The sequence below is a fragment of the Diceros bicornis genome, chromosome 13, assembly GCF_020826845.1.
Source record: "Diceros bicornis minor isolate mBicDic1 chromosome 13, mDicBic1.mat.cur, whole genome shotgun sequence".
In the NCBI taxonomy this organism is placed as follows: domain Eukaryota; kingdom Metazoa; phylum Chordata; class Mammalia; order Perissodactyla; family Rhinocerotidae; genus Diceros; species Diceros bicornis.
The window spans coordinates 50382715-50406207 of NC_080752.1; the positions used below are offsets into that span (position 1 = coordinate 50382715).

Below are 23493 nucleotides of genomic sequence, written 5' to 3' on the forward strand. Positions count from 1 at the left end.
CCCATTTTTACCGTTGAAGCCCCATCATCATCATCATATTTATTAAGCACTTCCTATATGCCAAGCTCTGTGCTAAGCACTTCATCTGCGTTGCCTTACTTAACCTTTGCAATGACCCCACGATACCTCATGGTACTATTATTTTCCTGATTTTATAGGTGAGGAAATTAGGTTTCAGAAAAGTTAAGACACTAGCTTAAGGTTACCATCTTTTTCTAATGGTGGGCCGGAGGGGGACCAAGAGGGACCTCCCAAGAGGGTTCAGGCCCCTAACTACTCACACTTCCCAGAAGAGGCTGCTCCCAGGTTGCCTGAGACCCAGACCCTTCTATTCCCCCCCCCCCTTGAAATGGCTGTTCTCTGAAGCTGCTCAAAGGAAGGAGACGCTGGCGGGAAAGAGGGGCAGGCAGACAGCTCTCACTGGGTCTAATCTCTGCACAATGGAGAACTGGAGAACAGACCTTCTGGAGGTCAGGACAAAGGGCAGGGATGGGGTGGGCAGGGCCCAGCTGCGCCTCCTACTTCCTCCCCTCTGTCAATCCCTGCAGCACCATCATCGATCCACCTTCGCAGCAAGCTCCCCCCTCTCTGCCCAGGCTGGGCCTGACTTGGCTTGAGGCCCCACCTCGGCTGGCGCTAACAAGGGTATTGGGGGATCCACTCTGGAGGGCTGGGAAGCTGGGCTTCTGGGGGAGAGGAGTCAGAAGGGGCTCATTCCCTCTTTCTAAAGGCCACAGGGGAGAAAATCCTTCCGGGGAGACTGGAGGGGTCATCGTCTGATGGGGGTTGGGGAGGTTCAGGGCCCGGACCACCCAGTTTGGAGCCGGGAGGGACCCAGCAGATTAGAGACCGGGGTAAAGCAGCGGTGCAGGCCTGTAATTACCCCAGGGGAGCAGAGAATACACCAACCATAGGATGCTGGAGGAAGGGCAGCAGCAAGGCTCCTGTGCCTCTTCCCATCCCAGCCATAACCAAGGAGGCCTTTAAGGGACTCTCCTTCATGTCTCCCGATGTCCCCCTCGCGGATTTTGTTTGAGGTACGTTTGAGAGAGAATTTAGATTTAAAGGTGCCGCGAAAACCCCAGAGCCGGAGCTCTCAGGCTCCAAGGTGGGATTGGGGGCTTCCAGTCCCGCTCCCCCCAACTCCCCCCAGTCTTAGTGGCGGGTGAGTCACCAGAGCGCTCCCTACATAGTCGTCTCGCGCTGCGGCGCGTACCAACGCGCGGCCGCAGGGGGAGGCAGCTCGACGGGCGTCCTCCGGGAGCCGTGGCACCCACTCCGCCGCGGCCGCAGAAGAGGCGTCCGGAGGCTCGAGCCCCTGCGCTCCAGGGCGGGGGCGGGGCGGGCGGAGCGGGCGCGCGGCGGCTCGGTCCCCGGGCGCTGCGGGGGCGGTCCTCCCCGCGTGGCACTTGGTACGCGCCAGTGGAGAGGCCTGGCCCAGCCCGGGCGGTACAATAGGGTTGGGCCGCGGCTGGGACTGGGCCGGCGCGGGGCAGGAGAAGGATCGCAGCCGCAGCCGGGAGACACTGGGCGGCTGGCGACTCCGAGCCTCGCAGGCCACCAGCCGAGCCAGCCTCGACCTTCCCCCCAGCGCCCCCACCTCCGAGTCGTTGCCCGCCGGGCCGGGCCGGGCGTGATGCGCCGCGGCACCCCTGTCCTGGCCGCTGGCCGCCGCCGCCGTCGCCGCTGAGACCCCAGGACCACCCCCCCGTGACATCGCAGCTATGGAGAGCGGCCCACATGCGGAGCCGGGTATCGGCGCACCCCCAGGTATGCGGGGAGCCACGCAGAAGCGAGAGAGCAGGGAGGTCGAGGGGCCGCAGGGAGGCCGAGGATGAGGCCGGCCGGCGGGGCGACGACCCCTCCCCCGCCGCGCCCTCTGACCACTCGGAAGTTTAAAAATAAAGACTGCGGCGGCGGCGGCGGCTCCGGGCCACCGACGCATCTTCTGACAGCTGCCCCCTCCCCCACCCCGGGCGCTGGGACGCACTGGGCGGCGGGATCCGCGGGGACCCGGCTCCAGAGTTGTTCGGTGACCCTTCCGCCCCAGCCCAGCGCCACCTCGGCTTCCCCGCCCCCACTCCCCTTCCCGATCCACCCCAGGCCCTGAGGATCCTTTTCTACTGTGCTGGGGTGTCTGTCCTCCTCCTCATCCCCAGTGGGCACATGTGACCCCAGCCTGACTGTGTGTGTTGGGGGTCCAGATTCTTAGGCCTGGAGCCCAGCATACCGAAGCCTAGGCCCTGGCGCCCCTACGCCCAGGCCCTGGCCCAGACCTCTCCCCCACCCCATCCCTCCAGCTGCCGCGCAAAGGGCCTGTTGCTGTTGCGGGCCGGCGGGGAGGGGAGGGGAGGGGGGAGGTCTCTAGCGGCGGCTGCCAAGTAACCCGCCGGATAAAGGCGAGGGGGAGGGGGAGGCGGCATTGTTTGGGGCCAGGGCGGGAGCTGGGGAGTGGGCCGCCTCCCCTGCAGCCTGGCCTCCTCCGGAGCCCACCCAGACCGATTTGGGGAGGAAGGGGACAGAAGTAAATCTGCTTATCCTGCCGACCTCCTTCCCAGCCTCTCTGGGCCTGTCTCTCCCTGGAGAATGAGGTGAGGGCTCAAGGCCGGCACTCCCGGGACCTGCCACATCATTCTTCATCCTGTGACTGTGGATACCTCCCCTCTTACACACACGTACACACACACACACACTCACTCACTCTGCAGGCCCCAGACCATCAAAGCTTCCCTCCCCTACCCTCACCCCACCAACCACCAGTGCCCAGGACTTCTGCAAATCCCATTCGGATCTGGGAGCAGCTGATGAGGGGGTGGGGACAGGTTTCTGGTTGGGTCTCGTGTTGGAAGGAGGGGTTTCTCTTTCTCTTTCTTCCTGGAAGGGGAGGGAAGAGCATGATTACTGAGGACCCAAGTCCTGTTCCCACTGACTCAGGGGGGAGGTGGCCCCATCCCCACACCTCCATAGAGTCCTAGAACCTAATCCCCGTCTCCTCCCTGCCCCCTGGGGCATGGGCCCAGAATGAAAAAGTGTCTCTGGGTGCGGAGAGCCCAGGACAAGGTGGAGCTGCTTGGCTGTGGGTGGGCTCCTCCCCATGCCAGTGTGGGTGCTTCGAGGGGACTGTGTGGGTATGGGAGCTGGAGGACGAAGAGGGGAAGCTATCACACTGGTGTAGTTCAGGAGGTTTGTAGGCCCTGCTGAACAAGGGCGCTTGGGTCTGTCTGTCTCAGCTCTGCTGAGCCTGGGAGGGGACACACAGGGAGGCCCAGCCTGAGTCCACTGCATCTGCTTCCTGGCCCTCTGCACCTGACGGTCCCTGGCATTGGTGTGTACATTGGGGCCTGAATGGGGGTGGTGACTGGGCCATAGATGAGGACCTGAGTGGGTGGCTAGTTTATAATTAGGGCACTTGACTGTGATGCCTGGACTGAATATGAGGGCATGGGTGGGATGTGGTGGGGAGCCTGTATGGGGCCTGCATACAGGGTCCTGGATTAGGAATACTCTTCTATACGCAGGGGTCTATATGGAGTTACACGAGTACCTGGATCGGAATGGTGGCTGGTCCCTACACAAAGAGAAGTTGAAAGTGATAGGGGCTCCCTATGAGCCAAGGCTTCCTGGGAATAAAGGTTGTGCCCACTGCATGTGCCCTGTGAGAGTCTGAGACCTGGGTCTGAGACTCTGAGTGTGCATGACATGATCCCTGTCCTTTTTGAGTCCCCTTTGCATACTGAGCATTAACAGGAGGTAGCGTGAAGTAGGGGACAAGTGTGGCACCTGCTTTTGGGTCAGAAGACCAGGATGGAAAGCCCAATGGGAAACCTAAGCCCAGGGTGGAAAGCTAAGCCATTTACTGGCTACTGGACTGGAGCAAGTGACTTACCTCCGCCAGACCCAGTTTATGGCCCTGGAAAATGGAGGTAGTGTTATCAACCTTGTGGAGTTAATGTGAGGGTTAGAAATGATGTACCTAAAGGAAGCTGGCACCCGAACACCCGCAATACAGTCTCATTACCATCATTATGGCTGTGCTCATCGGAACTCGTGCCAGCAGGGAGGTACGAAATGCAGGGGAGGCGGGGGCAGGAATTGGGAGTCGTTTTGTCTAGAAGTATAGACTCTGGTGTCAAACAGTTTAAGTCTCCACTTCATAACTTACTACTTTGTGACCTCAGGTAAGTTGCTTAACCTAAATCTAAAGTTTTCCCATCTGTAAAATGAGAATAATGCTAGAAATTATCATAGAGACATTGGGATCATTAAATTAGATGAACACAGAAAACATGTAGCCTAGTCCCTGGCATGTGGTTAGTGCTCAGTAAACGCTAGCTATTTGTTTTTTGATGTTATTATTTTTAATTCCTGCGGAGGCCTGAGAAAGAGGTGTGATTAATGAGAACTTCAGGAGGTAAATAGGACAGAGGGCAAGGGGGAGGGGAGTTCTAGAAGGACATGAGCCAGGATGTGTCTGGGGAGAAGAGGGGTCCCCAGTACTTGGAGTGGGGCAGTGGGAGTAGAAGAGAGACGCAGGAGATGGGTGCAGCCAGCCAGCCGGCACACCCATGCTGATGCCTGCCATGTGCCAGCTTGGTGCTGGCTATGCAAACAGCAGAGAAGTGAATCAGACAGAGTGGCTACCCTCAGGGAGCTCCTGGCCCAGTGAGGGAGGCAGATGTGTTCACTGCAGGGAAACCCAGGTATAATGGTGATACACTGGACTTGGGCTCTGCTTGTGGAAGGTTTCAGAGGAGGCAGCATTTAAGGTGGAACTGATAGGATAAGGAGAAGTTGGTGAGGCTGGCACAATGCTCTCTACATATAGCAGCCAGCCTGGCTGGCACCTCCAACTGACAGCTTCTGTCCCTCCTTGGGCTGGTGGGCCCAGTAATGAGGCCTCTAATGAGCCCCTAATGTGCAGCCAGGCTTATGCAAATGAGGGGGAAGGGGCACTAGACCAGTTCCCCTCCCCTGCCTCTCAGGATGGGCATCAGCTATTGGAGGGGCAGGGCTGAGGACAGGGGAAGGAGCTGAAAGCAGGGCCCAGACTAGAGTGGTGGCACTTCAGGGCGGGTCAGGGCAAGTCTCAGATCTGACCAAGGCTGGAAGGTAGGCCACAAGCAGCTGGGAGCCATGTCCCTGGGTCCCTGCTGGGCCTTGGGGCCAGTGAGGGAGCCAAGGGGCCAAGCTCAGATAATGCAGCTTTGTTGGTGGTGGCAGCTCTGCCTGGCACCCCAGGGCACAGGCTTCAGCGTCTCTTCCATCACTTCTCAGCTGCAGCTCTGCCCTGAGGGGAGCAGAGAGCAGGGAAAGGGCTAGAGAACATGGTATTGCTGCTCCCATTAGCACTCCTCACCAATTGTAAGAGGAGATATGGCCAGGAATAGACTCCCTGGTGAACCAACTTATTTCCCACTCCTATTTATTAAGGGCCTTCTCTGTGCCAGGCACAATGCTCAGCATGTCACATGCATTTGATCCTTAAAACAATCCCATGAGTAGGGACTAGTATTATCCCCATTTTACAGATGAGGCTCAGAGAGGCAAAATCACTTGCCTAAAGTCACACAGCTAGGAACTGACAGAGTCAGGATATGAACCCAGGTCCATCTGACTCTGAAGCTTCCGAACCTCTCTGCTGAATTATCAGGGCCAAGCTAGCTGGTGACAGAGTCTGGCCCACTTCCCTTGCATGACTGGTCTTTTGTGGGCATCTTGGTCTTGGGGACCCTATGATCTTTTCTCTGGCAGGCAGAGGTAGAACGGGTCCCCCCCTGCATCCTGACAGGTTGGAGTCTGAGCAAGTCGGACCATAAGGAGGCCCTGACCCCGGGCAGTGGTGACAGTCCAGCCAGTGGGCCATCCTCAGGCCTTGGCCTGAAGCTGGGCTTCTGCCCTTAGTATGTAGGCCTCATCTGGGCAGCCCTGCTGGGGCTGAGGGAGGGCTGTGGTGGGGCCCGCGGGATGGGGTCATTTCCTGCCGCCTAAAATAACAGGAAGTGGGTGCTCCTGATTGGAGGCTGGGAACAATGGCTGCCAACAGGCCAGAGAGCTCCTTCAGATCTGCAGTCTCAGTTGGGTTCCCCGGCTTTGTCACCCACAGAGGCCCGTGGCCTGGCCCCGGTGCCCTGCTGCCAAGGGTTCTGTGGCCCAGGTTCTGAGGACCGCTCGAGCAGGCTAACCCCTCCTACTTCACTCCCTCTCAGAGCTGGCTCAGCTTTGTCCAAGCCAGGAGTAATGCCGCTCCCTAAGGTCCCCCTCTGTCCCAGCCCCACAATCAGGCATCCCCCAGGGTTCGTCCTTCCTGCCCACCTTCCATCCTCCAGCCCAGATCTTTCCAGGAGAGGAGACCCAGGAGGCTGCCCCCTTTAGGTAGCAGAGTGCAGGTACAGGCTGTCACCCTGACTCGGCTCCAAACCCCAGCTTTGCTACTCGCCAGCTGTGTGACTTAAGCAAGTGTTTTAATGTCTCTGAATCTATTTCCTCATTTGTAAAATGGGGTAATAATATCTACCTCATAGGATTGTGGTGAAGATGAAATGGACTGATGTGTTTAAAGTGTTTAGCTGTGCCTGACACAGCACTAGCTGTTGCTGCTAACTGGACTTTCCCTGGGTGCAGGTAAAGGAGTGCCCAGAAGGGGCAGGGCAGGTGTGACCTGGATGAGGCTGTATAAATATACTGGGGACATTGTGTCTCTGAGTGCTGGGTATGTGTCTCTGAGGCTTTGTCTGTGCCTTGAAGGGGGTGCCTGGTTCTGTGTGTGTGCGCGTGCATGCCTGAGGGTATGTGTGTGTATGTCTTTGAGGATATATGTGTATGTGTGTGTCTGTGTAGAGTTCAGAATCCCAGTAAGTCCGTTTTCTGTGAGTATGAGACAGAGAAAAGAATGTGTCTTGTCTCTTGCCATTGTGTAGCTCTGTCCTCCTTGTCTGGGTGTCTTGCTGTCTCTGTGGTGTGTACTCTCTGTCTCTCTGTGTCTTTGCCCCTCTGTTGGCCTCAGTGTCTTCATTTGTCTGGTCTAGTGCTGCCACCTAAGGAGCTGCTTCAAGAGCCAGGAGGGCTCTGGCTAGAGGTGCTCATCTCTGTCCTGTTTCCTTTCTCTGCCTCATGCCTCTGCTTCCCCATGCTCCCCGCCCAGGGGTGCTGTCTGTGCACCCCCTCTCCGCCAGCTCCCCCCCGGGCACTCTCTTGCTCTGCCCCCTGGAGGAGGGCCACTCTCCCCAAACCGCTGTCCAGGTGCCTCACTTCCTGACTCCTGGTGGCCAGCCTGGGCAGGAGCCTGCCTTCCCTGCATTCCTGCGCTCTGAGCTCAGTGCCTGCCTGCCCCACCTGCACCCTTCACCATCATTGGGGAACCTCCCTAGGGGAACTACCGAATCATTTCCTTCTTTGGGGAACAGGCAGGAGCCTTGGGGAGGGGTGACGTGACGCCTACCAGAAACAGTGTGACATAAGGGTTTTGTCATCAGACAGCCTTGGGTTCAAATCCTACCTCTGACACTGACATGAGCAATTCGCTTAACCTTACTAAGTAAGTTTCTCACCTGTGAGATGAGGGTGCTCCATAATACTTTCCCCTTAGGGCTGTCATAAGAATTAAATGAGATGAGGGAAAGTGCCTAGTATATGGTGGGGCTTCAGTAAATTAGTTTGTTTCCCTTCCTAGGCTTAGGAGCTGGCAGGGCACACACAGGGCCCTGATATGATCAAGACATGTAGGGTTTGAGAGGCTAGGTTTTGGAGCAGGTTAGGGTTTTACTATGTTTCCACAGTCCATCTATCCATCCATCCATCCATCCATCCTTCCTTCCATCCATCCATCCTTCCTTCCATCCATCCATCCATGCATCCGGGTGTTCATTAAACAGACACAGAACTCCTGCTCTGTGCCAGGCAGGTCCTGTATCAGGCTCTGGGCTGCAAGAAGGATTAAGACCCAGGCTCTTCTCTCGAGGAGTTCTCACACTGCTGGGGGCAGGGACAGCAGGCAAACAGAATAGCCAGACTGAGTTATCAGTGTTGCGAGAGGAATATTTGGCCCGGCAGCAGTTGCTGGGGTGGGAGGAGGAAGAGACGAGAAGAAAAGACTGCCAGCTCCCAGAGGGTGGAGATGGGGAGTAAGCACCCTGAGACATGTGACAGGCCCTCTGAGAGACTTCGCCCTGATCGCTCTGCAGATCCCGGCCGCAATCCCTCTTGGTCAGACAGGACTTATTGACCCTACCACCAGCTCCTGCACCTTTGCACTGCTAAGGCTCTTTGTGCCAAGAAATAAATACCAACTATCTGTCTCTTACCCAGTTCTTAACAAATACTTCTGGTATATATCAATGTAGCAAAAATAAAACTGACAGTGGCTAAAACCTCACAATCTGACACACACCAAAAATAAAATAAAATGAAGTGGCTGAAGAATTACATTTGATGATTGAAAATGGAAATAATCAGAAATTGTTTTAACCATACCGGGTAGATAATTAACCAAGGAATTAATTTAGCTTAATATAATTTGTTCCAGATAACACTGTCCCAATGACATTTCATCCGGGTTGGCGTATTTCTGAGGAAAATATTTGTGTTCAGGGTCAATAGTTCGTCAGGTCAAAAGAAGAGTTCCAAATGTCCTGTTTGCCTCTCAAGAAGTCTTTGTCGTTGATCTGCTGGAGTAAACAGTCATTATTATTTTTATTAACTTCTACCTGAGTGCATTATCTAGGAAGCTGTCCAAACTCAATTGAGATGGAGTTATTTTGCTTCCCTTCAAGTGTTTATCCCTTTGCAATAAATTGCCACATGGATTTACTCATTGGTAAAGTAAAAACCTCCTTCTCTATGCACCTGCTTTAGGCTAGGGTGGCTTCCTAGTATAGCACTTTATTCTCATTCAGCAGCCTTTTGTGACCGTCTTGATGTACTTGGCACTGCAGTAGCTGCTGGTGATGCAGCAGTGAGCAAAGCAGACATGGCCCAGCCCTTTCCACAGTCTGTGAGGAGGCTGACAATAACCAAAGAGCTACACAAGCAAGTTGTGCACAACTGTAAGTCACAGTACTCCAAACAAGAGGCACATGAAGCCATGACTGTATATAGTGAAGGAATTTGTCCTGATCGGAGAGGCCAGGGAAGGCCTCCCTGAAGAAATGATGACTGAGCTAAGATCTGAAGGGTAAATGGGAGTTAAGTAAGAAAAGAGAGGAAAGAGCATGTGCAAACACCCCATGGCAGAGAGAGGATGGATGGTTATCAGAATTAAAAGATCAGTGTGACTGGAGTATGCAAAGAGCGAGCAGGGAACAGGGTAGGAGAGGAGATTCAAGAGGTGTGGGGGAGGGAGACAGGGACTTAAGACTGTGCCAGCCTTGTGGCTTGGGTTCAAGAATTTTGTCTTTATCTTCAGAGCAATGAGATGCCACTGAGAAGTGTCCAGTGGCGAAGAGTACCATGATCAGATTTGCGTTTGGAAACAATTACTCCACCTGCTCCACGAAGAGCAGAGTGCGGGTAGAGCAGTGGGAGGACTTTGCAGTCATCCAGGTAAGAGAGATGATGATGATATCTGCCAGGGTGGAGTTCATTGATTTATTCATTCAGCAAATAATTGTGGAGTACCTATGTGCCAGGCTCTGTGGCTCTTGGAGATAGAACAGCTAACAAAAGAGACAAAAATGTGTGCCCTCATGGAGATTATCTTCTGGGGGTAGGAGACAGTGTTAAAATGGTGTTAATGCTTATGGAGCAAAATAGAGTTGGAAAGGGGAGGGAGACTTCTATGGCAGTTGGTAATTTTAAATAGGGGGTCAGGGAAGGCTTCACTGAGAAGGGACATTTGAGTAATGTCCTGAAGGAGGTGAGGGAATGAGACACACGGAATCTGGGGGCAGAGAATTCTCGGCAGAGGGAACAGTGAGTGCAAAGCCCTGAGGCAGGAGTGAGCCTGGCACAAATAAGGAACAGCGGCCGGAAGAGACTGAGCAGGGGGAGAAGAGGAGGAGGAGATGAGGTCCAAGAAGTAATGAGCTGAAGAGGGAGGATCCTGAAGGGCCTTGGAGGCCATCGTGGTGCTTCTGGTTTTTCTTCCAGATGGGGTGTCTTTGGAGGATTTTGTTAGAAGAGTGATTCAATCTGACTTATTTTTAAACAGAATCACTGCTGCTGCGTTGAGAAAAAAAATCAAAGGGGAACAAAGAATGGCAGCAGGGAGTCTTTTATAAGGGATGACAGTGGCTGGACCAAGACGATAAAAGTGGAAACAGTGAGAAGTGGTTGGATTCAGAATATGCTTTGCACATAGAGCCAAAAAGATTTACTGAGAGATTAGATGTTGGGTGTGAGATAAGAAAGGATTCTAAAATGACTCCAAGATTTGTGGCCTGAGAAACTGGAAGGACAGGGTTGCCATTGCCTCAGATGGGGAAAACTGGGGGAGGAGCAGAGTTTTTGGGGGGAATATCAGGAGGAGCTCAGTTTTGGATGTGTTAAATTTGAGGTGTGTGTAAGGCATGCAAGGGTGTCAAGTAGGGAGGTGCATGAGCGAAACTGGAACTCGAGGGAGAGGTCTGGGCTGGAGACACAAATTTGGTTGTCATCAGCAGGGAGATGGTATTTAAAGCCGTGAGTCTGGATGAGATCACCAAGGGAGTGTGTGGACGCAGGGAAGAGATGAGGTCCTCCTCTGAGCCCTGGGGCGCTCCAGCACAGAGGTTAGGAAGTTAAGGAGGGAGCAGCACAGAAGACTTGAGAAGTCACAGTCAGCAAGGTAGAGGGAAAACCAGGATGGTGTGTTGTCTTCAAAGCCAAGTGAAGAAACTGTTCAAGGAGCACCAAGGGAGCCACTGTGTCCAGTGAGGCTGATAGGTTAGCAAGACGAGGACCGAAAAATGGCTGCTGATTTAGCAATGTGGAGGTCATCGGTGACCTTGAGAAGAGCAGTGTCATGGAGCACTGGGAGCGAAGGCTTAACCCACGTGGGCTATTATGGCAGAGATGGGGAGAAGTGGATGGATTCTTCCGGGCAGGTGCCACTTACTGAGCCCCAGCCAGGTGCCAGAGATGATGTACCTACTCCCAACAACTCAGTGAGGACACTGAGGCTCAGCCAGGTTCAGGGCTTGTCCCAGGTCCCACAGCAGAGCTGGGATTCCCTAGTCAGGCCTGTCTGACTCTGAAGCCTGAGACCTTGCCGCTTTGCTGCATGACACCTGGGTGCAGGTCCTTCCAGGCCTCCTCCTCCTCCTCCCCCCAGGCTCTCTTCACATGGCTAGTCAGGACGTAGTGGGAGATTCACTGTCTTGCCTGGTGGGTGTGATTTGCCTAGGTGTAGACAAACACCCGCCTACCCGCTTTCCTTGCAACACCTGCAGCACGCACAGGTGCTGGGAGAATGGCAACAGACAGGCCTCACCCTCAGCCTTCAAGCTTAGTACTTACACACCTAGGCCTTTTGGCCCCAGACAGTCCTGGGTTCAAATCCTGCCTCTGCCACATAGTGGTTCTATGACCCTGGGCAAACGCCTCAGTGGGGTAAGCTTTGGTTGTCTCATCTGTGTAATGGAGACAAGAATCTCTGCCTCTCAGAGTTCATATGAGGGATGCAGGATGGGGACACAAAGGACCTAGCTCACTCCTGGTACATAGTAAGCACTCACTAAAATGTTGCCACCAGTTTTATTGCACATTGGAGTTGGAGTGGAGTTTGCAGGTGGCTGGGAAATAGACTAGCAGTGACCAGGCCGCCTTCTGGAGTTGGCATGGGGAGAGGTGGGTGGACTGTCATGGGGCCTAGGGGCTGAGTTGGAGGGGCCACTGGGGAGACAGGGCATTAGCTGGGCCTTTTGCCTGGAGCCCAGGAAGCTGGAGCGGAGGGAATGAGGGGAAAATAGTGTGAGTCTCAGATAATTTCATTGCATAACATGTATGACCTCATACTGCCTCAAACAGAAGCAGGAGGGTGTAATGGGTTAGAGCATGCACTCTGGTAACAGATGCTGGGTTCAAGTCCAGGCTCCTGAGTGACCTCAAATTATTTTACTTAACCTCTTTTTGCTTTGCTTTCCTCATCTGTATGAAAGGGCTATTTATCGTGCTTCCTTGTTATGTAGTCAGTGAGGATTAAAACTAATACGTGTGAAATGCTTTGAACATAGGAAGCTCTCGAAAAATATATAAATGTTAATGGTTATTGTTGTCACTAACACTCATCACATTCCTGTAAGGCAGGTACTATCTACGTTTTATAGAAAAGGAGCTGTAGCCCAGAGAGGGTCTGTAACCAGCCCAAGGTCACACAGTTAGTGGGGAAGCCAGAATTCATATTCAAATAGTCTGCCTCTGGACCCCATACTCAACCACTGGATACCCGTCTGCCTGAAAAAGTTGCCCAGAGTCCCAAAGGCGACTCCTTGGGAGTGTCCTCTCCCTGCACACACGTTGTCACCCACAGAGATGGAGAGTTTGTCACCCCGAGAGGGCCAGAGTGCCCAGAGCAGAGGACCTAGTATGGTGGAGGCACATGGTAAGAACAAAAAATGCTTCCTTAGATTGACCTTCCCGTGGATCCTGGCCCTGCTCCCTAAGCCCAGGTCAGTGCCTGTGTCCCCACTGGTCCCCTCAGTACCCAGAGGGTAGCAACAGATGTCACCAGGGCTCAACATGCAAGGGCTTCTCTTTGGCAGCTTCATAAGACCCACAGGAAAAGGGAGACAAGTGTTTGCTGGCACATGAATTGGGCCAGGCTCTTTTCTGACATCCCTACTGGCTTGGACTCGTTCCCATTTAACAGATATGAAAACTGAGGCTCAGAGAGGTTGAGTGGCTTGCCTGAGGTTACCTCTGGGGAAGGAGGCCCTTCCTTCCTGTCTTGGGGTGGTAAAATCAGAATTGGGCTCTCATCTGACTGACTCTGAAGCCTGTCTTCCAACTGTCCCATAATGTACATGTGCTCACATGTATGCATACACATGTACATACCAAAAATGTGGCTTCATTACTTGGCACTTTGGTGTTTTTTACAGGGACCCTGAGATATTAATGTCTTAAAAGAAGAAATACAGAGTTGGGAAAGAAGAAAAAGATTACAAAGTGGACGTAGCTGGTTGCCCACCCCATTGGGAATTTTTGCAGCTTGGGCATCCCCCTTGTCCCCATGCTTATGTTCCTCCTCTTGGCCAGTCCCATGTGCTCAGCACTGGCACCCTCTGAGCACCAGGCCTTGGGTTGGGCACCGTGACCCCGAGGCAAAGCAGAAAATCGAGGGAGGCAGACGTGGAAACCAGTCATTACCATTTGATGCACTAATAAGTGCTACAAACTTTTTCTCGGTTTTTCCAATACACCCTGCTCCCTTTTGCCCCTTTGTAAACACTCTTCTCTTTGCCAGAACCCTCTCCTCCTTGGTTTGCCACTTCTAGCTCATCCTTTAGATCTCAGCTTGGTTGTTACTTTTGCAGGAAGCCCCCCAAAATGTAGGTTAACCATCTCTGCTCTTCTATCCCAAGACATAGTACTTATCCTCTACTGTAATTGCCTAGCGATTTGTCTGTCTGCTCTGCTAGAGTGTGGGCTCCACAGAGGCAGGGGCCATGGCCGTGTTCTCACCATTGTATCATTAATATCTGGAACAGAGCTTGGCCCATAGAAGGGGCTCAGTAAACATGTCGAATGAATGAATGAATGTCAATTGGACGAGAGAGCGCTACATGTTGAATTGATGGCAAAGGTGTTCTATCTGACTCTCTTTCCTCTCTTGTGTTGGTTTTCCAGCTGTGGCAGCCAGAACACCCCCAGAGCCAAGACCTTCTCCAGAAGGTGACCCCTCCCCACCGCCACCACCACCACCGATGTCAGCCCTGGTTCCCGACACTCCGCCGGACACCCCTCCTGCCATGAAGAATGCCACTAGCCCTAAGCAGCTCCCAATGGAACCAGAGAGCCCCCCAGGGCTGATAGATCCTAGGCCAGCCCCCCAGCAGGAAGAGTCCCCTTTCTCAGAAGTGAAGAGCAGAGGACCCACCCCTCCAGCCATAGGCCCACAGGATGCCAGGCCTCCTCGGAGGAGCAGCCAGCCATCCCCAACAGCAGTGCCAGCCTCCGACAGCCCTCCTACCAAGCAAGGTGTGTGTGATGTCCCTAGTCCTGGTCCCAAACCCCTTAGCTCAGGGTCCCAGCCCTGGATGATGCCATTGGAGGGAATCTCCTTTGCCCTGGAGGAGATGGGAGAAGGGATGGGGAGGAGGCCTGCGGGGAGGGCCCTGAGGCTGACTGCCCTTTAGGGGGAGGCTCTTGACTTAAGTCTGTTCTTATTCCCTCTACTAAGATGTAAAGAAGGCAGGAGAGAGGCACAAGCTGGCAAAGGAGCGGCGAGAAGAGCGGGCCAAGTACCTGGGTGAGTGGGTGGGAAGCATCGTCATCTTCTTCACCATCATCACCATCAACATCCTATTAATAACACTAACCATTTGGAACACTTCAATACGTGCACTAAGAGCAGTATGTGCGTTGTCCTATTTAATCCTCTCCAGCCATTTTGAGGATGAGGAAACAGATGCTCAGAAAGATGAAATCATTTGCCTAAGATGCACAGATAGTGAGTAGCTGAGATTCAGACCCAGAAACCTCATCTCACCACAAATCCCATGCTCTTATCACAATATATACATGGAAATCTGTCCGTCAGGCCCCCAAGTGAGACAGGGATCTGGCACTGAAGAACTCATTCCTCCTTCAGCGCCAAGAGACTCTCAATGGGGGAGAAACAGGCCTCCCATCAGGAAAGCCCTCACTCTGAGGCCTGAGCCCATCTTTAGGAAGCCGTTCAATCTGAGGGGGGAGTCTGAGAGTGGAGGCACCTCCCCCCCAAGCAGGCAGGAGAAAGACCCACCTGGGGCTGGGGTAACAGGGAAGGCCGGCCACTGCAGAACCCCTGACACCCTCGGGGCTCCTTTCCCACAGCGGCCAAGAAGGCAGTGTGGCTGGAGAAGGAGGAGAAGGCCAAGGTGCTGCGGGAGAAGCAGCTCCAGGAGCGCCGGCGGCGGCTGGAGGAGCAGCGGCTCAAAGCCGAGCAGCGCCGAGCGGCCCTGGAGGAGCGGCAGCGGCAGAAGCTGGAGAAAAACAAGGTGCGTCCATGCTGCTTTCTGCCTGGGTATGCGTGGATCCGTGTACATTTGTGCGCACGCATCTGTACACTGGCTCAGTGTGTGCACACAGCTGTGTTCAAAACTCTGCGTCATCTGTGTCTACGTGGTCCTGTCTGTGTTCACATCTACAGTTGGGTCCCTGGTCACACTACATCTGGGCATCTGAGACTGCAGACATGTTCAGTTCTGTACACGCCAGGGTGGGCACTTGTAACCGTGCGCTGTCAGTATGCGTTATTTGAGTGTGTGCCCTGGGTGTGTGTGTTTGTATGCAGAGATGTGTCTGTGTGAGTGTGCTGAGCTCCACGACATGAGGAGAGTCCTGGCTTGAACCCCAGTGAGGAAATGGAGGGAAAGGTGGCCTGGCCCTGCCCAGGGGGCCTCAGGCTGGAAGGAAAACATAGCCCCAAGGTCAGGACCCTCATAGTCAGGGGGATGTGACCTGCCTTGGAGCCCCAGGCAGGGAGAGTCCCACCCCATCTTCAGAGAAACAGCTCATCCCCTCAGGAAATGACTCAAGAACAGTGAAAAGCTCCCCAAGAACAAGTTGAAAGGGATCTGTTGCAAATGGTCTTGAATCATGGCAAGGATTCAGTAACCTTGGTTACCTGCAATGAGTCAGAGAAAACTTCTTGGGTTGAGAGAGCCATTGTCACAGGAGAGAGGGGCCTTTTTCCCAGGTATGGTGAATGATTCTGAGCCTAGACCTCTCCCCTCTCCCCACTCCCCACCAGGAGCGCTACGAAGCAGCCATCCAGCGGTCAGTGAAGAAGACGTGGGCCGAAATCCGGCAGCAGCGCTGGTCCTGGGCAGGGGCCCTGCACCACAGCTCCCCAGGACATAAGACCAGTGAGTGGGCTGAGGGGCTGGGGGTGGGTGGGCAAGGCTGGGGCCTGAGGAGCAAGGGAAGGGAGCAGCTTCAGTGCAAGGAGCTGGCAGCTCCCTGCAGCAGGTATGCCTTGCTTCACATGACTTGTGTCTTCTGGAATGGTCTGTAAACCAAATTGTCCGTTCCCAAGGACTTCCACTCTCAAGTCAGAGATGGATTCTCTTCATTTAGTTTGCTCATCAAACCTCTGTCATTTTAGGATTAGTCTTCTTTACTCCTGTCAATTATTATTAGTTGATGATATACATAAAAGAGGACTTTAATGCCCTGCAGACACTGGATATTTAAAGAAAACTATCGCCCCCTTATGTACCTGTCTTGGAAGGTAGATTTTTGTGTCTGAGTTTTCTTCATGTAACGCCTTCATGGATTTTGATCTGATTCTTTGCTGGCATGTATGTACCTCTGTGTTCGGATATCTTTATGTAATACCAAGGTTCAGAATAGCTAGCTGAGTATCTTAGTGTATGTGCTCATGGATCTGAGCATTGTGTATCTTCATATGTGTTTGCCTTGGTGTGTTTGTGGCCTGTGTACCTCAGTGAGGATTCCCGAGTCAGACAGAATTGTGTTAGAATCCCAGCTCTGGCACTTGCGGTGTGAATCCTAACTTCTCAATGTCTCACTTTCTTCATCTGTGGAATGGGGATAACCATACTACTTGCCTCCGAGGTTGTAGGTAGATGTTTGGGAGGATCAAGTGAGGTAACAGGTGTGTGGTGCCCAGCACAGTGCCTGGTACATGGTAAGCATCCCACAAATGTTAGCTGTTACAAATACCATGATATGTTGCTTCAATATCTTTGTGCCTGTGTGCATCTGGGTCTGACACGTTATCTATTAGTGTTTGTGTTTCTGTATCTGTGCATGTCTGCACACACGTGTGCATGCGGAAGTACCTGTCACTCTAAATGCCCACGCCTGCATGTCTTTGTCTTCTTGTGTCCCTATGAATATGTGGATTTGTGCGAATGACTGTGACTGTGGGTTCTTCTGTTTAGGACTGTCTTTGCATTTGTCCCAGTACGTGGGTGTTGTAGCCATAGCGCCTTGGCTGGGCAGTGTCACAAGTGCCAACACTGGGTGGTTGTGGGGGAGGGGTTGCAGTGTCCAGCCCTAGGGAATGGCTTCCAGGCCAGGAAGGCTGTAGTTTCTCTAGTTTTATTCCATCTCCTTCCTCTGTTCCTTCTCCGTCGGCTCCCCCAATCCAGGTTGTCTCTGGTCACCTACCTCCCCTCCTCCTAGAGCCAAGTCTGCCTCCTCCTCCCCTTCCTAGCCTGCCCACTCCTCCCTCTCCCACCCTGCCCTTGGAGCATCCTGCATGGAAGGCCTCAGTGCCCCCCCTGGCTCCTGCCCGGCCCGGCCCTAATGCCGTGTCTTTTCCCCTCCAGGTGGGAGCAGGTGCTCCGTGTCGGCAGTAAACCTGCCCAAACACGTGGACTCTATAATCAACAAGCGGCTCTCAAAGTCCTCTGCCACGCTCTGGAACTCCCCCAGTAGAAGTAAGAGAAGGCCCAGCCCTCCTCCCTCCAGAGCCCCTTGTAGCCCCCACCAAACCTTCTCCAGAGCTCAGCAAGAACCCCAGGTCCCTGGACCCTCACATACTCCAGATCTCCATCCCCACTCTACCCCACCCAGGGCTCTGCGCCCCTCGGGGGAGCCGGCATTTGGGTCTGGACCCTGAGGACAGAGGTGTGCCCTGCAGGGGAGGAGAACAGAGACAAAGGGCAGTGTCCCAGCAGGCAGAGAGCCTGGCAGGGGCCTCAAGAGCAGGTGGCGGGGGTGGGGGAGGTGAGGGAGTGGGAATGAGCAGGCAGCCTCATCTCCAACCACAGCCAGCTGGCCTAGGCCAGCCTTAGGCAGGTGGCCTTGCCCCTGAGTACCAGACTGGCCTGGGTGCTGTGTGGGTGGAGGGGGCCCCTTATTCTGGCTCCACCCTGGAGGGCCCATGCAACCTTGCCCTCTCTACCTTCAGAGGCCCAGCCATGGCTTTGGCTGGCTCCAGAGTTGTGACCAATCAGGGTGCCATGGCCCCTGTGTTCCCACCATGCTCTGGTGCTCAAATGTGAAGAGGCCATGATAGGAGTTATTTATAAGTTTCTCCAGCTTTTATTTGGTTGCTCTATTGCCTAGCAACCAAATCAGCTGCTGTACCAACCCCACCTGACTGAGCCTTAAAAATAACCCAGCAGCTGAGGGGACAGAGCAGGGTGGCCCAGGGCAGCCAGGCCCCCTAGCAGCCTCTCCCTGGCATGGGACGCCTAAAAGCTGGGACTTGCCTGAGTCAGAGGAGCACAAGGACCCTCACTGTCCCAAATCCATGGGGTCATGCCTCGCCAGGCCAGCCCTCTGAGAGCAGGAGGGGTGGAGCCCTACAGTGGGATGTGGGAGTGGGCAGTTGGGTCTTCCACCAACCCTGGGTAGCTCCTTTCTGTGCTCACAGTTCACAGCCCTTTCATCTGGGGACAGTGGTAGGAATGGACCCTCAAGTGATGCAGCAGGTTGCCCTGGGAAGTGTATTGTTGCCTGGGTCTGCAGTGGAGGTCAGACCTCACAGTGGACAAGTGTGTTCCTTTGTAACTGGGGAGAGAGTCCTCCTGGGGGAGACTCCTTGGGTTTGCCATGGGGATGGTACCTGGCCATCCCCCTATGCCTTTGCCTGTCTCCTGTGGGCCCCTGCGGTGACCGGCTTCCCCTGGCATTCTCCCCCTAGATCGCAGCCTGCAGCTGAGCGCATGGGAGAGCAGCATCGTGGACCGTCTGATGACGCCCACCCTCTCCTTCCTGGCACGGAGTCGCAGTGCGGTCACACTGCCCCGCAACGGCCGGGACCAGGGTAGGGGCGGCGGCCCTGGGAGAGCCCCCGTGAGGGGCGGGACAGGGGCTAGCCTCGCGCGTGGGCCGCGCCCCGACCGCACTCATCCCTCCGCAGCCGTGCCGGTGTGCCCGCGCTCGGCCTCCGCCAGCCCCCTGACTCCGTGCAGCGCCCCCCGAAGCGCGCACCGTTGCGCCCCCGCCGGGGAGCGCCGCAAGCCCACCGCGGGGGCCAGCCCCGCCTCGGTGCGCCGCCGGCCCGAGGCCTCACCGGTGAGTGGTGGCGCAGGTGGGGACAGGGACCCCGGGCCCAGGGAGCCGCTGACCTGGGCTCCCCCTCTGTTTCCCCCTTCCCGCCAGGTACAGAAAAAGGAGAAGAAGGACAAGGAGCGGGAAAACGAGAAGGAGAAAAGTGCCCTGGCCCGCGAGCGCAGCCTCAAAAAGCGCCAATCGCTGCCCGCCTCTCCGCGCCCCCGCCTGTCCGCAGCTGCGGCCTCGGAGCTCAGGTGGGCGGGGCGGGGCCGGGGCGCGCGTCACCAGGCCCTTCATTCATTCACTCAATATAAATATTTATTGGGCACCCACCTCTAGCATGAAAGCTCCTTTTTAAAAAAAATTTTTATTTTTTCCCTTTTTCTCCCCAAAGCCCCAGTATGTCATAGTTGCACATCCTTCTAGTTGCTGTATGTGGAACGCGGCCTCAGCATGGCCGGACAAGCAGTGCGTCTGTGCCTGCCCAGGATCCCTACCCCGGGCACACTTAACCGCTAAGCCACGGGGCGGCCCTAGCGTGCAAGTTCCTTGAGGGCAGATTTTTTTTTTTTTTTTTTTGAGTGTTTTGATCACTGAAGTACGGTAGCACCTAGAACAGTGCCTGGCATCTGGCAAGCACCCAACGAATACCTGCTGAATGAATGAATGGACCTGCCAGGTACCCTTCTGGGCTCTGAGGACACTTCAGAGCCAAACCAGGCCTAGGTCTTGCTCGTATTACTCTTACCAGCTACTGGGGAGACAGATATTAATCAAAGAATCACAAATGACTATGTAATTACAAACTGCGATATATGCTCTAAAAGGAAGTTATATGGTTCTGTGAGAGCATATAAGGTGGGAGTGCTGACCTAGCCCCCCAGGGGGGGGACACTTCCCTGAGGAAGTGACTAGCTCAGAGTGTGTGTGTGTGTATGTGTGTGTGTGTGTGAACACTCTGTGCTCTCAAGGCCTAATTCTTCCCTTTTCTCTCAGTCCCAAATCCAAGGCCCGGCCATCCTCTCCCTCTACATCCCGGCAAAGGCCTGCCTCTCCCTGCCCCAGCCCAGGACCAGGCCACGCTCTGCCCCCAAAACCACCGTCCCCTCGAGGCACCACTGCATCACCCAAGGGGCGCGTTCGGAGGAAGGATGAGGCAAAGGAGAGCCCCTCAGGGCCTGAGGACAAGAATCAGAGCAAGGGCAAGGCCAGTGATGAGAAGGAACCCGCAGCCCCGGCCTCGCCAGCACCCTCACCTGTGCCCTCACCCACCCCAGCCCAGCCCCAGAAGGAGCAGCCGGCAGCGGAGATCCCTGCAGGTGGGCATGGAGAGAAGCCAGCTTCGCCTGTGGAGGGGAGGTGGTCAGAGGTGTAGGCAGCCAGAGATGCCTAGGGACTGGGTGTTGGGAGACAGGAAGGGGAGGCTCCTGCCCTCAGCAGGTCCAGGCCCAGAACACAGGCCAAAGAGGAAGACCTCACCACTCTGAGTTGATGGCAGGTCGCCCTGAGGTCCAGCAAGCACGGGGCATGCAGGGGTGATGGAGATGCCTGTGCTGGTGTGTGCTGACTCCTGGTCTTGGATCTCACTCCAGATACTGCTGTCCTGGCCACACCCCCAGCCCCTGCTCCCCCGGCGACGCCTAACAAACCCATGGCGGGCACCACAGACCGAGAGGAGGCCACTCGGCTCCTGGCTGAGAAGCGGCGCCAGGCCCGGGAGCAGCGGGAGCGCGAGGAACAGGAGCGGAGGCTGCAGGCAGAAAGGGACAAGTGAGTGTGCTCTCGGGGACAGAGGAGGCCCTTGTGGGGGCTGCAGAAGACGCACGGACGGAGCCCGAGTTCCCTCTGTCCCCCAGGCGAATGCGAGAGGAGCAGCTGGCGCGGGAGGCCGAGGCCCGGGCCGAGCGGGAGGCGGAGGCCAGGAGGCGGGAGGAGCAGGAGGCCCGCGAGAAGGCGCAGGCGGAGCAGGAGGAGCAGGAGCGGCTGCAGAAGCAGGTACCCCTCGGGGCTGGGCGCGGGCGCCTCCTGGTGGCAGGCCGGGGGCTGGCCCGGAGGGAAAGCTGGAGTCCAGCTGCCTAAAGCTCCCCGGGGGTCTTTGGCAGAAAGAGGAGGCCGAAGCTCGGTCCCGGGAAGAAGCGGAGCGGCAGCGTCTGGAGCGGGAAAAGCACTTCCAGCGGGAGGAGCAGGAGCGGCAAGAGCGCAAAAAGGTGGGCGGGGCAGTGGGCGGGGCCAGCTCCGGGGCGGCGTCCAGGCTTCAGTTGGTGGGGCTGGGGGAGTGGACCCTGCCTTGGGCTTAGAGAGCGGGACAAGAAGGAGTTGGGGCGAGCTCTGGTTCCCGGCCTGGAAAGGACTGGTATGAGCCAGAAGGGCCCTGCGACTCGAGGACCGGGGCTGGCTGGGGGCAGGTTGGGGATTAGGGCGGGGGTCGGGCCTAACTGGTGTGGGGCCTCCAAACAGCGTCTGGAAGAGATAATGAAGAGGACTCGGAAGTCAGAAGCTGCTGAAACCAAGGTTAGGATTCCCGAAGGGCAGCGTTGGGAGGGGTGGTCGGGTGAGGAAAGGCATCCGGGGTTGGGTAGGAGGCTGTGGGGAGGCCGTCAGGGTCTGGGCTGGGCAGGGGGGCATTTAGCACCTCGGTCGGTGGGGCCAGATATCCCTTGAGTCTGACTGCTCTTCCTCTTCAAAGCAGAAGCAGGACAGAAAGGAGGCAAAAGCTAACAATTCCAGCCCAGGTAAAGGCCCTGTTCCCCTCATCTCCATCCCCTCTGCCACCCCATCCTCAAAGCTCCTCCTCTCACCGACCCCTAACTGATGGTCCCTACTGATGGTCCGTACCTTCCCTGCTATAGACCCTGTGAAGGCCGGGGAGGCTCGGCCCTTGGGACTGCAGAAGGAAGCTGTACAGAAAGAGGAGCCGGCCCCCCAGGAGCCTCAGTGGAGGTACCGTCTCCCAATCCCAAGGGCCCGGAGCAGGGAGGCAGGGTCAGGCTGGAGCTGTGGGGTACCTGGGCTGTCCTGGGATGGGAGGTGCCTGAGCGTTGGTCTCTGCATCCACAGCCTGCCAAGCAAGGAGTTGCCAGGGTCCCTGGTGAATGGCCTGCAGCCTCTCCCAGCACACCAGGAGAATGGCTTCTCCCCTAAGGGACCCTCGGGGGACAAGAGCCTCGGCCGAACACCAGAGACACTCCTGCCCTTCGCAGAGGCAGAAGCCTTCCTCAAGAAAGCTGTGGTGCAGCCCCCGCAGGTCACAGGTAGGGATCCCTGATCCTGGACCCACAGGCTTCCCTCCCAGCAGTCTTCCCTGGCTGCCCCAGCCTGCCCTCTCTTCCAGCTCTGCCAGAGGCCCTCTCACGCTCCACCCTGAAGACCCCCAGCCATCTGGGCTTGGATGCATGGTTTACCTGACATTTCCCCTCCCGCTTTTTTCCCAGAAGTCCTTTAAGGAGGACTTGGATCCAGGCACAGCTATGAGGGCTCCTCTGCGTCATCCACCAGGATGTCTGGAAGAAAAAGAGACAGAACAAAGCCGGAAGTGGCCTGGGCCCCCGGGGTGGGTCCTCTCTGTTATTTTTAATCTGCACCTTATAGACTGATGTCTCTTTGGCCAGAGCCAGACCCTCTCAGTGCATTCGTGTGCTCACATGCACAGACCCCTCCCCCCCCACATACACACACACACATACACTCACAGCCTCTCTGGCCTCCTCCCTTGGGGAAGGGCCGCCTGTAGATTTGCCTTGGTTTGGTGGGGTACAGTGGATGTGAATACTGTAAATAGCTTGTGCTCAGACTCCTCTGCGTGGAGGGGATGGGTGCAGGAGGCAGACCCTCCCAAGACTCCCTGGGGAGATCTTCCTCTCTCTATTTAACTGTAACTGAGGGGGAACCCAGGTCTAGGGATTGGGGGCACCTTGGGTCACAGGATACTGGTTGCTTTAGGGGTACCCATGCCCCCTGCCCTCGCCTGGAATCAGTGTTATTGCATCTGATCAAACTTCTCCAGAAATAAAGTGAGAATAATTCTGCCAGTCCTGTCTATCCTTGGGGCTGGCGGTGGGCTTGGGAGCAGGTGGCCTCCTGAGTTCTAACAAGAAGGGCCCGGGAATATCTACCTTTACTTGCTACGAGCCTGTGGTCTTCCATTTAGTCATGAATTCATTCATTGATTCATTTAACAAATATGGTCCCATCTACTCTGTACCAGGCAGTGGGCTACGTGCTGGGGTTGCAGTAGTAGGAAAAGATGTAACCTCTGTTCTCATGGAGTTTACAGTCCAGCAGGTGAGCATCATAGACACTGTGAGTTGCCTACTCAACATCCATTCCCATCGCCCCTTCCTCATTCCAAACAGAATCCTGATTTTGTTCAGGTGGCCATCTCCCTCCTGGATCCCACCCTGTGCA

The 23493-nt window shown here is 55.5% G+C and overlaps 1 protein-coding gene across 6 annotated transcripts; it reads left to right on the forward strand.

The window, feature by feature from the left end:
• The first annotated feature begins 1476 nt into the window (after window positions 1-1476).
• Window positions 1477-23117, forward strand: MAP7D1 (MAP7 domain containing 1). 6 transcript variants are annotated; one of them, XM_058553682.1, is made up of 18 exons: window positions 1477-1770; window positions 13762-14112; window positions 14315-14383; window positions 14950-15113; window positions 15869-15983; window positions 17415-17525; window positions 18737-18859; window positions 18956-19110; window positions 19198-19343; window positions 20086-20408; window positions 20682-20859; window positions 20946-21084; window positions 21192-21296; window positions 21547-21600; window positions 21776-21821; window positions 21939-22029; window positions 22147-22340; window positions 22521-23117. In XM_058553682.1, exons 1-18 carry the CDS (start codon window positions 1725-1727, stop codon window positions 22529-22531), a joined length of 2421 nt encoding a protein of 806 aa, XP_058409665.1. In that variant the 5' UTR covers window positions 1477-1724; the 3' UTR covers window positions 22532-23117. The 6 variants fall into 6 exon arrangements, with proteins under 6 accessions (XP_058409665.1, XP_058409663.1, XP_058409664.1 ...); XM_058553683.1 differs by having other exon boundaries at window positions 1478-1770; window positions 21779-21821; XM_058553680.1 differs by having other exon boundaries at window positions 18737-19110.
• The last annotated feature ends 376 nt before the right edge of the window (window positions 23118-23493 follow it).